A 15,838-nucleotide genomic window follows, 5' to 3' on the forward strand; every position below is an offset into this window, starting at 1 on the left:
GAATGAGAGGGATCCAAGTGGAACAGTGAGGTTACAGGGAGAAGAGATAAAGAAGGTGCAGGATTTTAAGTACTTAGGGTCAACAGTCCAGAGCAATGGGGAGTGTGGAAAAGAAGCGTGTGTAGGCAGGTTGGAATGTGTGGAGAAAAGTGTCAGGTTTGTTGTGTGATAAAAGAGTACCAGCAAGAATGAAAGGAAAGGTGTACAGGACAGTAGTGAGACCAGCGATGTTGTATGGTTTGGAGACAGTTGCACTGAGGAAAAGACAGGAGGAAGAGTTAGAGGTAGCAGAGCTGAAGATGTTGAGGTTCTCTTTGGGAGTGACGAGGATGGATAGGATCAGGAATGAGTACATCAGAGGGGACAGCACATGTGAGATGTTTTGGAGACAAAGTTAGAGAGGCCAGGTTGAGATGGTTTGGACATGTTCAGAGGAGGGAGAGTGAATATATCGGGAAAAGGATGCTGAGGTTAGAGCTGCCAGGCAGGAGGGCGAGAGGAAGACCAAAGAGGAGGTTTATGGATGTAGTGAAGGAAGACATGAAGGTAGTCGGTCTGAGAGAAGAGGATGCAGAAGGGGATAGGGCTAGATAGAGGCAGATGATTCGCTGTGGCGACCCCTGAAGGGAACAGCCGAAAGGAAAAGAAGAAGAAGAACTTGGCAACTGATTGAAATAAGTGTGAGTTGAAGTACTAAAATGAATAATACTAAAATACAAAAAGCGAAATAGACATTTCTTAAAAAAATAATAAAAATGACAAAAGCACACAACAATTACAAAAACTTAAAATAATAAAAGCTAAATCAAAATATCAATTGATACTATATAATACATAAATAATACTAAAATAACACTGGAACTATCACAGACCACTTATGACATTTTGAACCCACTAGATGGTGACATAACACAATATCACAGAGGCCTTGCGACAAGACCATGTGCATTCAGTGCCTAGGGTAAACCCCTTTTATTTGACAAACTGCAGTAGCCTTACTGCAAACCAAATTCTCAATGCCTCATATTTTTACAGGTATTTTTTAAAAAAATAATTCTGCAATTCAAACAAAACATACACTACCTTATAAAAGTTTGGAGTCTGTAAGATTTTCTCAAATGTTTTTCATTCAAGTAATTTGCTCACCAATGCGGTACTTGTTTGATAAAAGTAAAAAAACGTAATATTATCAAAAATTATTAAATTTTAAAGTAACCGTTTTAACTATTTTAATTTACTTTAAAAAGTCATTTATTCCTGTCTCCAGTCTCATGATCCTTCAAAAATCATTCTAAAACACTGATGGTGCTTATGAAACATTTATCAACATTAAAAACAGTTGTGCTGCTTTTGATCAATTTAATATGTCCTTGCTGAATACATTTTATTTTTTTCAAAAAGAAAAAGTACTGACCCCGAACACTTGGATGGTAATATATCACTCATTTAATACAACTGTCATTGAATAAGAGAGAAAAATTCAAGAATAATTTTTCAAATGTTCCAGTAAGGATATTCATTAAATACTAATTCAATACAAAAAATATATTAGCCTTTTAAGGAATACCAGAAACATCTTATTATAATAAAATACATTACAACAATATGTCAAACAGCATAATATTATAATCACAGGAATGTCATGAAGACTGAAACAAGCTCTTCAAAGTTATCAAGTCCAGGGAAGGAAGTTACAATGCAGAGCCAGACCTAAAAAACAATATGATATGAAATAGCCCAGGATGCATTGTGTATAAATGGAGCAAGTCTGCCAGTGCATCAAGAGATAAACAACTGGATTATTTCTCCACAGCCCTGCAAAACTTAAGCCAGGTTTGTGATCCCTTTGCCATTGTATTTGGTCTGAATTATTTTTTCATCTTGCAGCAGAGGCTCATACTGAAAAAGCAGATGGGCACTGATCCAGTAGAGAACAGGTGAGGAGGAAGCAAGAAAGCGGGTCAACACCTGAGAGGACATAATATTTTTTTTTTTAAAAAGCACGTTGAGCAAGCATACTACATGTTACATGATAATGATCAAAAGTCTTACCTGCACATGCATGCAGAATACTCCAATTAGAAGCAGGATGGAACTGTGCACGATGTAAACAAAGACTCTTGTGTAACAGAAACCATGCATTTTTCTGTCTTTTCCTCTGTCCCCCAACCCCAAAATACATACAAAACACTGGGTTAGCCATTATGTACATATATGAGGCTATGAATCCCAGAATTGCAACAGGCAGTGCCAAGATAAAGTTGGGTATCTGCTTCCACTCAAAGTATCGCAGGAAGCCCACATCCCAATAAACATACTGTAAGTATGAGTACAAAACTGGAATTTGCCATTGGCACCAAATTGGTGTTGGAGATTCTGCACCAGCCACACGGTATCCTTTGTCCCGGACCAGATTAAGCAGCACAGGAGGAACTTGAGTAGCAGTCGGATGACAAAATGTTTGGTAGCCATAGAACTGAAACAAACAAAAAGGCAGTGCCAAGGAAGCTGCATAAAATGCTCCTGTGTGAACAAAACAAATAAGTTCCCAGACATAGAGACGATACTGAAAGCCCCCTGCTCCTTTGCTAAGAGCCCCTGCACGGGCAAGATCCCATTGAAAAGTGAGATACAGCATTGGCACGAGCACCAGCAGCAAACCCGAGCAGAAGACAAGCTCCAAGTGTGAATCTTGTCTCTAGTAGCCAGAGGCCTGCAAAGGTAAACACCGCAAAGAGAGTCTCTGAATAACCTGCTACCATAAAAACATTAGCTGGTGTCATACAGTAGACCACAACATGGGCAAGATTTCTGTCTTGCAGCACCAAACGACTCAGTCTGTATAATGCCACGGCACTTAGGATAAAGAGAACGCTATTCCCTATAACCACAGCTAAAATTAACCGGCCATGCAATGTGAGAAATCCACAACAAGGCCACAGGACAGTGGCTGCCAGGAATCGCAGGATGAGAGGAAACAAAAGAAAGAATGCAAAGTTGTGTTCATATAAGTAACCACGCTCTGCAGTGAAGAGGAAATGTTCTGCATCCCAGTGACTAAGGCCACCAAATAATGCTTCGATGACGGGGTCGAGCAGGGGAGGGGTCTCTGATCGTGGAGGGCTGAAGGCATCTGCCACGTGGTCTGGAATCACGGCATTAAGCACAGCCTTCAAGAGAGCACAAGATATTTGTCATGTGCCTTGTTTTCAATTTGTGCGGTAGGTGTCACTCTAATCTCAATTTCACAAATACGGCCAGGTACTGATTTTATGGAGGTCTTCATGTCTATAGTATTTTAAGCAGGCGTCAAAATACAAAGTTCAAACACATAATTTTAGGCTATTTTACCCGTTTGTGTATGTCAATTGCTTACCTGTAAGAAAAGGGAAAGCAGTCGCGTGAACGTCGCAAACCGTACAACTGTCCACGTCTTCATTTAAACAACTGTTTGAAGAAGACATATTTGACAGAAACTAACTAAGTAGAAAATGTCCCTTGAAGAAAAAAAGTAATCATATTAATCTCAGTAAAGTAGCAAATACGATACAGTCATCAGAATACGGTCATCATTAAAACAAAAAAAAAAAGCCAAAGGGCAATATGCTTTCTTGGAATTTATAACAACTGCAAAAACCGCGTCGGAATGCGAATAATAAATCGTAGCAAATTATAAACACGTTTTTCCAATTCATCGCAATAAAGCCACAGAATGGAACGACAGAAATAACAACATGCACTTCCGGCACGCAGTCTCACAAATGTCAAAATAAAAGCACCATATATCTATAACCGTTCTTACAAAACTACTTTTTTTTTTTTTTTTTTAAACGTCTGTTATATTCTGATACTTCTATATACCTATCTGGCCTGGACAGTGAACACCACTCAAAACAGTTATGCAATCAATTATTTCGAATTTATAAATGCAGATTTCCCCCCCCCTATTTTGCTTCAGGAGACATAATTAAATCAATCAGTTTTCAGTGTCTTTTCAAGTGATGGAGATCTTTTTAGCGGACAAATATCTTTGAGCACTAGTATAAGAGTAATATTAAATCTTGCAAATTGAGTTAAATTGTAACATGCAAAGACAGCATAAAAAAAATTAACATTCTGATTTCACCTTCCATTCATAATTACAGAATTCTAGGAAGAGGCCTGTTATTTATTTATTTTCTTTAATTATTTTTTATCATCTAAATGAAAATAATCACAAACATCTTACCAAGATTTAATGTACATTTATTTTTACCACGTGGAACATATAGTATAAAGATTTCATAGTGAATAAATGATATTCATTGAGCCAAAAAGGGAAAAAAACAAGGAATTTACATTAAGCTACATAGTCTGAAATACAAATATGCAGAATTCATATCACTGGAGAAAAAAATATCTCAGCTGTGTTTCTTCATCTAGAGTTATTTTGTACCAGGAGATGAAATTAAAATATTTCAGTTGTTTGCTGCACTATGGAGGAACCGTGGAGGCCAAAAGATGGTTCAGTTTATATACCCAAGTATTTTGATGCAATTAACCCAACTTGAGTGTCCACTCTCATTCTTGATAGATAAAAAGGGATAAGAAGCAAGAGAGTGTGTGTGAAAGAGAGGGAGAGAAAGAGAGAGAAAAGGAGGTGAAAATGTACATCTTATATACAGTACAGCCTCGGCTGCATCTTAAGTTGAAAACCAGTCCTAGGAGGTGATTTCTTTATAGGGGATCAATTCATACAATCAGGGGTTAAAGAGAAGAGGTCAGGGTGTTGTACGTCCTTGATACTTTGGGGGTATTCTCCTCATCAGCAAACTAATGGTTTAAAAATGAAGCCGACTGAGCCAACATTTTTCCCATGTGGAACAGTGCAGTACGTTTGCAGTATGTTTACAGTTGTGGTGTACTGTACAGAAAATGACAACTCATTTCTGTTGTACACGCATCCAGAAAGGTTGACCGTGTAGCATCAAAATACAACCACCAAACAATGAAGAGTGCACCTGTCAATGTGAACAAGAGCGGTGTATTATTTGCACCCTCTTGGGGAGGACAAAGGAACAATTAACCCCAAAACTCACTGTAAACAAGACAGCAACTTTGGTAAATAGTTTGTTTTTTCAAGCTATTTATTTTATTCATTTATTTATTTTATTATAAAAAGTACTTTCCCCTCAGACAAGGACACAAAAGTTGGGGTCCCTGTCCATGTCATCTAGTTGGCATCAGTGTTACAGTTTGTGTCAGTGTTGAGGCTCTGGTTCATGATCCACAGCAAAATCGTGACAATCTTCCCAAAGTGAGACGCAGAGAAAAGGGGGACCAGTTGCTGTAATATGAAAGGGCTTGCATAAATAAAAAAAAAAATAAAAAAACAGAACAAGAAACAGTCAATTTCCTCTGCTTTCAATCCCCACTCACCAATGGGGAGGACAGGCAAGGGGGAAGTATGAAAACCAGAGAAGATGGAGCTACAGCTCCGCACAGCTGTCATGACTGGCCTATCAAAAAGAGTACATCACAGATGACATGGGACACCAATGAGTTCATGAGCGGGGAGACAGAAAGGTCCAGTAGCCGCGATTCATAGAGCGTAAACTCAGAGTGGTTCTCCTCCACCTTAGCAAGAGCGAGTAGAGCCCGAGCAGCCCGCCGCATCATGTCCACACTTGTCGGCTCAAAGTGTGACCCCTGCATGTGCAGTAGGGAACCTTGGCTCTGCTGGAACTGTGTAGCTGCTAAGCTGTCCTCCAAGAAGCCCAATAGATTCCCTACACTGGCCTTCTGTACCGCAATGGCACGGGCCGCCAGGCTGTCACCCTGTGCAAGATTGGCCAGCAGCACAACCGCCATCTCCCGGCAAACAGGCACCTTTCGCTCTCCAACTAGACGCACAAGGTTACCAAACAGCTTCTCTAATCTACTAAAAGGTGGCGTTGCCAGAATGAGGTCCACATTGTTGTCCTGAATGCTGAGCTTACAGAGGGTCTCCAGGACTAGTCTCTGGGGGGACAAGGCGCCATTAAGCCCGAGACTAGGGAAAGGGTCTTGGGCTTCCGCTGAAGGACAAACGGCCCAATGGAGCAAGCCATCCAGCAGAGGCAGGCAGATGCTCTCAGTGTAGACAGAGAAGTCAAGCTGGCCTGAGATGTTGGCAAGAGTGACCAAGCAATTTTCCCGCAGTACCTCCAAACAGTCCCACCACCACTCTTCTTTCTTGCTACCAAGACTCTCTTCCACCTCCTCTTCTTTCTCGTAGGTTAATGGCGCCTGCTTCCGCTCTGGATGCTGATGGTGGAGAAGCAACAGGCGGCCCAGCAGTAGCAACAGCCCTGGATGCTTTGACATCTCAGAGTCATTGCCCGGGATGAACGAGAGGCTGCGGACAATGTTGGAGACACAGATGCAGCGACGGGCAAGGGAATCTTGCCAGTCTGAGAGCATGATGAGAGGAGTTTCATCCTTGCTGTGTGGCTCATCTTCTAAAATGGCAATGGAGCGCTGACCCTGTAATGATGGGCTTGGAGCTGCTGGCCTGATGTTTTCTGAAGTTGTCGTCTCAATTACATGTTTCTCTTGATCTTTCTCGAAGTGTGAAGACCCCTCAGAGGCAGTTTCTAAGCAGTCAGCAGGTCTGTCGTCCCTCAAATCTGAAATTTCGTTGGTCACTTTCTCAGTGGATGACTCTGGAGAGGGCTCCAACTCCATTTCTTTCCCACACTCTTCACTGGATGAGGGTAGTGAGTGTGCCTGGCTGTCCTTCTGAGCTCCTCTCTTCCTGTCAGGAATCTGTGCAAGAAGACGCTTCCGTTGGTGCAACAGATCCATCTTGCTTTCAAAGTGGGTTTGAATGTGTTCTGTTATATCACCTCCACCAATACTCCAGTGCAGGAGGCCGCTGTCAAATTCCTGCAACCGACCAAGCTTATTTGAGCTGTCCACCACAAATAGATCCTTCTTTCGCACAATCTTCACGGGAAGCTTATCAAACTTGCTAGCCTGTTTGGGCTTCTCTTGAGTAACGGCTAACTCGAGACATGGTGGCTCTGAAGTCTTGGGTTCTGCAGATGACTCTCCTTCAATCCCTTGGCAATCTTCTTTCTTCACAGAGTCTTCAAGTGTCCTTGGCTTTTCTTCTTGTTTAATCTGGAGAGGTCCTTGTGCTATGTGTTCCTGATTCTTTGACCTGTGCATTTCCTCTCCTTCATCTTCCTCCTCTGTTTCTCCATCGTCCTCCACGCACTCAACCAATGCCTCATCATCCAGAGTGTTTTCATCTTTTTTGAGCACGCTGGGATCTAACAGAGCTCTTTGTCCTGGATCACCAACTTCATATTCCCTCAGAATCCCAAAGATCTCAATGAGGCAACGGCGGAAATACTCAACGATTAGTTCCAGGAAACCAGGGAGCTTCAAAAGAAAGCATTAGTGTGTCATCTAAGATAAAACTTTAGTAATGGCAATAAACATTTTTGTCATTTTCCCAAAATGACTCACCTGTATAAGGTTGAAATTTGAAATACTGTTGTCATCATATAACAAGATGTTGATGGTGTCTAAAGCCCATGTACTCTCTGCCAACAGTCCTGATTTAAGGGACATCATGACTTTCCATGCTTCTGGAGTGCCTACAAAAGTAGTATACGGTTATCTTTCCATACCTCACAGGTTTGAGCCTGATAAATATCCAAAATGTAATTCACTACAAAAAAACAATTATTTCTTACCAATTTCTTTCATGGTAAGACGCCTACGTGATTTGAGAACTGGTGACGTTGCCTCTATGGAACCTGGAGGGAAGGACAGGTCTCTTCTCATCATTGGAGGCTGTACTGAGGAAGGTACAATGTGAGATGCAGGCACTGGAGGTCCCGCCTTCTGCATTTTGATATTGCTGGGTATGTAGGTAGATTTGCTAGGGGAAGTCCTGCTTTCCATAGGACGAGGCATGGGCGTGGGGCTTGACACCTGTGGAATGTGGTTTTGCATGGTTTGGGGAGACTGGTAATTTGACTGCAAGGGTCTGCTCATTGGTGGACCTGTGCCACTAGGGCCATATGGGGGTTGTCGTGGCCCAGGCCACTGGCCCTCATGATTCATGCGTGGTTCAGATGGCATCATGTCTTCAGATCGATTCATTGCATGGTAGCCAGGGCCCTGACCGGGACCAGTAGGAGGTCCCTGGCGGTTGGGGTAACTAGGGTAGCCCATATCACCTCGGCCCTGCCACATGCCACCTTGAGGACCGTCAGGACCAGACTGCATTGGACTGCCCATCATTTGAGGTGGCATGGAACCCTGGGAGTTTGGGCCCGTGGCTGCTTGCATCCGATCTCTTCCAAAGGGGAAAGGGAACTGATTCTGAGGGCCAGGTGGACGACGGTCTGAGCCAGGGTAGGAACTGTTATACTGGTTGTATATTTCCTGACCACTTGAGGGACCACTAGGGGGAGCCTGCGCCGGTGGCTGTGGCTGCTGAGTGTTGTATGGCCCACTGAACATCTCACCGTCATGATGCCGTTTAGCTGGTGGATAACCACCATCAGCTGGTCTTTTGTAGTTCTAAAGGCAACAAATTACATTTTAAATATGTGTGACAAGGCTTTCAAGTAACATTTAGTCATTATACCAATGTGAAATAAAATTAAATAGCAAACTGTTTTATTGAATGCTTTCCTACCGATTGTTGTTGCGGGTATATTCCAGGCTGCTGATTCGTAAAGGAGCCACCAGGAGGCACACCCTGACCAGGATACTGATTACTATAGGAATCATGCCTGCACAGAGCACCATATGCAAGAGAAATGAGAACTAGATATAACAGATATACATATACAATCTCCATAAAAATTAACCAATTAGTGAACTGACCGCTGTTGCTGAGGAGGGTAACGATTTGGTGAATACATCCCAGATTCAGCATTGGAAGTCATCATATTTGACTGTGGCACTCCAGGCCCCATGCTGCCATCTGGGCCCATCCCTGACTCTGGTCTACGCAACACAAGAGAGGTTAGATTTCATTGCATCATTTAAATAACACCAATTAAATCAAAGGAATTAGTTTCTTCACAAAGTAAAGAAAGGATTGAGTGTACCTCCTGTCATAGCTGGGGCCATATGGATACTGGTGCCGCTGGCCTATGGGCATGTTTCCTATAGGGCCTGGTGGTCCCCTGTTGTACTGATCACCAATACTGCTGTTGGGACCCTGCCCACCAGGCATGAACTGTTCTCCAACTAGGACCACAAGCACACAGCTCATTACACCAGGTAGCTTATCATGAACTATAATGGCTCATGATTACATGACTACAATACAAACCTTTACGCATACCACCAAAGTGGTCTTTATTGGGTTCATAGGGACCCATGCGACCAGGCATCTCTGGGGTGCTCATGCCTGACTGGTAGCCAGAGTTGGGGGTCAAAGTGTTTCTCCGAGAGAAGTCGCTATCAGCGAATGGATCTTGCAGGTTCACACTGCTCCTAAGAAACAGGGTAGGTAAGAAGTGGTTCATAGTCAAATAACGCAAGCAGTACCACAAGACAAATGAGCAAAACTCACCTGCCACTTTGCATTGGGGGCATCTGGCTGTGTGGGGTGGAGGCAGGAGTAGGGGGCTTCAAGTCTCCGCTTTCCGCCATGGAGCTGCTGGTGGACTGTGGTGTTTGGGGCCCCTGGAGTGAGCCAGATCCAGCTGTGCCATGCAAAAAAAAAAAACACACACGAGATGGGGAACATTATACATCTATGTTCCTTATATTTACATGCAAGTGCTACAACATCAGTAGTACTACAAGCCAAAGTCTTGGGCAGTTAAAGTGTTATTAAACGCCTGTTTCATGAACGAGATTTTTCATGAATAATGCAGAGAAATGCTCAGAATCTAATGACATACACACACTCTCCGATCTGCAATCTGTACAAATCTATTAACATCTACAAAATGTGTTTTGTATGGCCTTTTAAAGGTATACTTTGTGACTTCTGCAACCGGTCATTATATATATGTAATGCTTCATGTGTACAAACATTAATAATGTTATAATGTATCCTTATTCTGCCTTTTCCTATGTGCTTCTAAATAAAGAGTTTAAATTGCACATGCAGTATTAATTCATGAGCCTATGATGGTGATTCTTCAGTAAATAGTTTTTAAATTTAAAAAAATATAAGCCAATATAAGACAATTATCGTACCTTCCTTACTTAATTTTGGAATAGGGGTTTTGTTGCACTGGTTAGATTAAGATTTACCAATGCAGAGAAATGCTCAGAATCTAATGACATACACACACTCTCCGATCTGCAATCTGTACAAATCTATTAACATCTACAAAATATGTTTTGTATGGCCTTTTAAAGGTATACTTTGTGACTTCTGCAACCGGTCATTATATATATGTAATGCTTCATGTGTACAAACATTAATAATGTTATAATGTATCCTTATTCTGCCTTTTCCTATGTGCTTCTAAATAAAGAGTTTAAATTGCACATGCAGTATTAATTCATGAGCCTATGATGGTGATGCTTCAGTAACTAGTTTTTAAACTTAAAAAAATATAAGCCAATATAAGACAATTATCGTACCTTCCTTACTTAATTTTGGAATAGGGGTTTTGTTGCACTGGTTAGATTAAGATTTACCTGTACATGCTTCCATGCATGGTATGATAGAAATCCAAGATGCCAGAACTCACCTGGGGAGGGAGGCTGAACCTTGGCCTGGTTCTTTTTGCTATCTCCACACATAATGTCAGGTGGTGGGTCTTCTCCACGCTCAATCTTACATTCAAAAGCATACAGACATTGAATGTATTGCTTTTTCAGAGAGCTGGCAGCACTGCTGGAGGTCCCCACGTTCAGATTTGTGGACAGCTCCCTCCATTTTTTGTTCTTATTAACCTGCAATTACAAGGATGCCAAAGGATATAAGCAAACACCCTTGAAAGAAAATGAGATGAGACCTTCAACATTATCTTAATGTGTATGGACAGCTTGAATATACCTGTGTAAGACCCCCAATCTCCTTTACAGACACATATAGGCGGAAGAGATCAAGGGGTTTGCGTCCCACAGCTGGTAGGTTACTCATACCCATGGCTTTTTCGTCTATGAAAGCCAAGTAGCGGTCTACCCACATCTTTCTTTCTGGCTCTGGGCCTAGCTCATATAACCGAGTGATCTTCTCATTGGTTGTTGTGGAGGAACTTGACTTCTAGACAGAAGCAATTTATATGGAAGGTATTACACAGGAAGTGCAACAAAGGGTGACTGATTTCTGCTGTAAAAGAAAATACACTTCTATCTAAATGTTAAGCAAACCTTGGATTTTGTTTCTGTCTTGGGCGTCCCCTCAACTTTGTTATTAATTTTCTGGGCTTGGTTAAGTTTCCCATCCATACCAAAGTCTGGACCTGGGGACATGCCTAAGAGAAGAAAAAAAAGGATACTTAATCTGTGATTTTGACCAAGAAAGTAAAAAGTAATTATGCTATGTTATGTACCAGAAGAGACGATCTTACCACTAGTGTTGTTAGCCATGTTACCACCCATAGGGTAGGGAGAACCCTGTGTATTCATCATCCCAGGCATGTTGTTCATGGAGGGGCCATACGGAGGTCCTGAGCCCATCATACCAGGACCAGGAGACATATTGGGGTAACCTGGAATCCTGTGAGGCAAAAAAATTTAACTTCAAACTACCTGACTGGATTCAGTTTGTACTCAAAAAAGGAGAAAAGGCTAACAAATCAGACATTTAAAATGTGTACTTGTTACGGAACAGTGATAATGCACAACTTCAGTTGTATTTCAGTTCTTGTATACCTGTTGTGTATCGAGTTGGTGGGTCCGTGCTGCATTGATGCGGCATCCTGCGGCTTTCTGTTGAGTCCTGGAGGTGGGCACATCCCAGTTCCCACTTGAGGGGGCATATTGGCCATATTAGGACCCATATTCGGACTCATGTTGGGACTCATGTTGGGACCAAAGGGACGTGCACCTATCTGTCCATGGGGCATCCTTGCAGAAGGCATGCCAGCAAACATTGGCCCTCCTCCTTGTCCAGACATAGGGTTCATGGATCCACCCATGCCAGGGCCGGTGTAATTGGCATTAGGCATGCCACTGTACCCAGGCTGCCTGGGGTAACCTGAAGAGGAAGACAGTAAGTTGTACTTTGATACAAAGTTTCCTGGATTGTGTAGGAACAGTGTCAAGGCTACCAAAACAGTACTTATTCTGTTTTAAAATATATGCATGCAAAGAAATGTAAAACAAACCTATATAAGGCTATAATAATTACAGTTATACAAGGACAGTAAAAGCAGTTAAGTTATGGGTGGTTCAGACTACACGATTTCTTTGTCGGTTACGACAGTCACTGTGTCAGATTATGCGATTTTGACTCCTAAAATCTTGTCGTGTCATGAACAAGAAACATGTCAGACTATACGCTGCTACCCGACCATTCATCGCTTGCCGATGTGCGTGCTGTCATCAATAGGACGGGACTAGACAGAAGGTGCCATGAGTGTAAACAGTGGCTAGGAGCACATTTTGCTCTGTCTTGTCATCAGAAAAGTCAAAAAGTCAAAAAAAAAAAAGGAAGGAAAACCTGACAGTGGACACAAATCTGGATTGCATGACAAGGATAGTATGGACGGTCAAAGAGAACTGAGGTAAAATAGGAGTATTGTTGTCATAGCTCCACAAACATTTCCTCCATTATAAAATTCCACCTAGCAGGACTGATACCATTGTCTCTCTTTCGTTTCGGCATGTTTGAAAGCATATACGAAGGAGGAACTTCTGTTGGCCAGTGTCACAGATGTGACGGAACTTTGTTAGTCTTTCTGTGGTGACGTCAGGAAGCATCGCAGACGTGGCATCAGTTGTCGCCCACTATGACACACTACACGAGATGGAAACGTTTGAATCTTGCGTCCTGATTCCCATTGTCGTTTACGAATCCCCACAACACCCTACGTCAAGCAGATTGTGCCAATTTCGAGCTAAAATCATGTAGTCTGAACCGGGCTTTAATCAACAGCATATTGCATATGCTGCATCTTTTTGTAGAGAGACAAACAGATTTAATAAGAAACCTTATCCAGGACTACATGTTGGCAATGAAACAAAAAGTCTGAACACCACAACAATATTAGCAGTTTGGTCAATTAACAGTTAGCATTGGCCAAATGTGGTGGTGTATGGATGCCTCATTGGTGGGCTTGTTAAAGGGTTACTGCACCCCAAAATTTTTTCATTAGTCACTTCGCTCGTCTTCGTAATTCAATTTAAGATATTTTGGATGAAACCTGGGAGGCTTGTGACGGTCCCATTGACTGCCAAGTAAATAACACTGTCAAGGCCCAGAAAAGTATGAAAGACATCGTCAAAATAGTCCATCTGCCATCAGTGGTTCAATCTGAACTTCATGAAGCAATGAGAATACTTTTTGTACGCAAAGAAAACAAAAATAACGACTTTATTCAACAATTCGTCTCCATTTTGGAGAGTATCCACTGAACGCAAACTGTGTATGCTGTTCTGTGTCAGCCGCTCCACACGGATACGCCGTTTTCGTTAAAATCAAAGCGTAAATATACGTATTTGTGTGGTGCGGCTGACACAGACAAGTAGAACAGTATACGCAGTTTATGTTCAGTGGATACTCTCCAAAATGGCACTACGGTGATGCGAAGGAGACGAATTGTTGATTAAATTCGTTATTTTTGTTTTCTTTGCATACAAAAAGTATTCTCATCACTTCATAAAATTCAGATTGAACCACTGATGGCAGATGGACTATTTTGACGATGTCTTTCATACTTTTCTGGGCCTTGACAGTTTTATTTACTTGGCAGTCAATGGGACAGTCCAAATTTCCAATAATCAGGTATTCGATAAGACATGTGCATTTCGATTCCGCTTAACGATTCCCGCGTTCGCATTTTAATGTTATTTTAACCTATTTAAATGCAGGAAGGGAAAGAACTTGCACACTGTTTGCGTGCAGCACACACATCTGAAGCGCGAGCACAGAGAACAGTGGTCCCGATGCAGGTTCCCGACCTGTGTCCGTTCTCGAACTGTTCCGTGCATTTCCACAAAGGTTGTTCCGGGCCAGAACTGACTTCTCTTTCACATTTATCGACCAGTATGCATGAAATACGTCAGTATATCATCATAAACACAGCTGTTTTTTTGTCTTAAGTGAATGTAAACAGATGAGAAAGAAAACGCATGTGTAACAGTATTTTTAGATGTGTGTGTTCGGTGTTAAAGAGACAGTCGTCTAATAAACGTGCTGACTATCATTAATGTTAATCAAAGAACAAAAGAAAATAATTAACTGACTGAATATATATCGTAAAATTAATGAGAATTAATCAATATTTTATTTATGAAAAGAAAACTATACCGTGTTTTTAAACTTTTGATTTAAATTTCTGTACCTGACATTTGTTCAGTTTTATTTATTTATGCTATTGCTAATAAATTAGTTTACTTGTCTTTAACAACTTAATGTTTAAAATTTATATTAGTCTAGTTGTTTGTTTCTGTGGTATTTTTTTTATAAAACCATAGACATAAAACAGAATAAATATGTTTGACATCTAAATATTTGACTTAAAATTAGTTTAATGGATTTTTTTTATCTTATTGGAATCGGAATTAGGAATTGATAAGAATTGGAATCGATAAGCAGAATCGGAACCGGAATCGATAAAATTCAAACGATACCCAACCCTAGTCACAAGCCTCCCGGTTTTCATCCAAATTGTGTTCCGAAGACGAACAAAGCTTTTACGGGTTTGGAACGACATGGGGGGGTAAGTGATTAATGACAAAATTTTCATTTTGGGGTGGAGTAACCCTTTAAGAGACTTCCCAGACCCTTGAGTCTTTTAGCAGTATGTAGCACTGTAACCCACAGTCACTGTAGCGGTTCAACTGACGTGAGCCATGCTACGTCAACTTCTTTTTTTCACTGACGCTAAAAATAACCACTCTGTGATCCACTGGTCGCTCAGAGAGAAAAAGAGGGAGAGTGAAAAGGATTTGGAGGGACAGCGAGAAGAGAACGACAGAAGTCCAATATCAGCACCTCTACTACAGTTACTTCTCTCAACATGGGACCATTTTTAAAATTTACATTTTTCTTAATTTTTCTAAATTATAAGATATGTTTAGTCTTAACTTATAGTCAGCTGTTACCACTGAGCTACTTACCCTGTGGACCATATTGAGCACCTTGAGGCCCATAGTTTGCCATAGAGTTGTTCTGCTGATAGGGGACCATTCCAGCATGCACCTGGCCTCCAGACGACTGACGAGGAGACAACGCAGAGCTAGACTGTGGAGACCCATAGGGTGCAATCGGAGGGTTTCTCTGCATATATCCTGTGCAGACAACAAGATTAATGTGTTGATACAATAAATTAAAAGAGAGCATCAAGATGTAAAACAAGTCCTGTCATTTTAAAGTAGAACTTATACAGACTGAGTTACCTCTCTCTTGGCCCATGCCAGGTTGATTCATTGAAGGGTGCATCATCCCATCAGACTGTCCACTTGAAGGGCGAGGAGGCATCTGGTTCCCTACAAATGAGAAATTCAAATATTGTGGTTAAAAACAACAATAGTAAAAACTAAAATGAAGAACGACATTCTGTAACTTGGAGAACAAAAAACATTTTTTTAAATGTTTTAACTTAAAATAGTTTAAATTAAATTTAAATGTTTCAAGCACTCCACCATCTTCCATTAGTGAGAATCAACTGGTAGTTGAACCACAAACTTGTGCTCAAAAAAGCTCAAATATTCT

At 41.4% G+C, this 15,838-nt stretch overlaps 1 protein-coding gene and 1 pseudogene across 3 annotated transcripts in view; both read right to left on the reverse strand.

Moving 5' to 3' along the window:
* Positions 1–1,282: 1,282 nt before the first annotated feature.
* On the reverse strand, positions 1,283–3,768 carry LOC107597113 (GPI mannosyltransferase 2-like; annotated as a pseudogene).
* Positions 3,769–5,404: 1,636 nt separating this feature from the next.
* The window catches only part of LOC107597114 (AT-rich interactive domain-containing protein 1A-like), a 35,616-nt gene continuing 25,182 nt past the window's right edge, over positions 5,405–15,838 (reverse strand). For 2 of the 3 annotated variants that reach the window (XM_016288047.1, XM_016288045.1), the window contains exons 7-21: positions 15,523–15,612; positions 15,244–15,414; positions 11,833–12,157; positions 11,529–11,677; positions 11,329–11,432; positions 11,012–11,221; positions 10,704–10,908; positions 9,566–9,698; positions 9,323–9,486; positions 9,096–9,237; positions 8,869–8,991; positions 8,678–8,774; positions 7,725–8,559; positions 7,495–7,625; positions 5,405–7,407 (exon numbers count right to left, since the gene is read on the reverse strand). In XM_016288047.1, the coding sequence (XP_016143533.1) occupies positions 5,488–7,407; positions 7,495–7,625; positions 7,725–8,559; positions 8,678–8,774; positions 8,869–8,991; positions 9,096–9,237; positions 9,323–9,486; positions 9,566–9,698; positions 10,704–10,908; positions 11,012–11,221; positions 11,329–11,432; positions 11,529–11,677; positions 11,833–12,157; positions 15,244–15,414; positions 15,523–15,612 (4,799 nt within the window). In that variant the 3' untranslated portion in view covers positions 5,405–5,487. The remainder of the gene's footprint in view (positions 7,408–7,494; positions 7,626–7,724; positions 8,560–8,677; positions 8,775–8,868; positions 8,992–9,095; positions 9,238–9,322; positions 9,487–9,565; positions 9,699–10,703; positions 10,909–11,011; positions 11,222–11,328; positions 11,433–11,528; positions 11,678–11,832; positions 12,158–15,243; positions 15,415–15,522; positions 15,613–15,838) is intronic. The other variant, XM_016288046.1, reaches the window with a different exon arrangement.

The sequence above is a fragment of the Sinocyclocheilus grahami genome, unplaced genomic scaffold, assembly GCF_001515645.1.
Source record: "Sinocyclocheilus grahami isolate Dianchi unplaced genomic scaffold, SAMN03320097.WGS_v1.1 scaffold228.1, whole genome shotgun sequence".
NCBI lineage: Eukaryota > Metazoa > Chordata > Actinopteri > Cypriniformes > Cyprinidae > Sinocyclocheilus > Sinocyclocheilus grahami.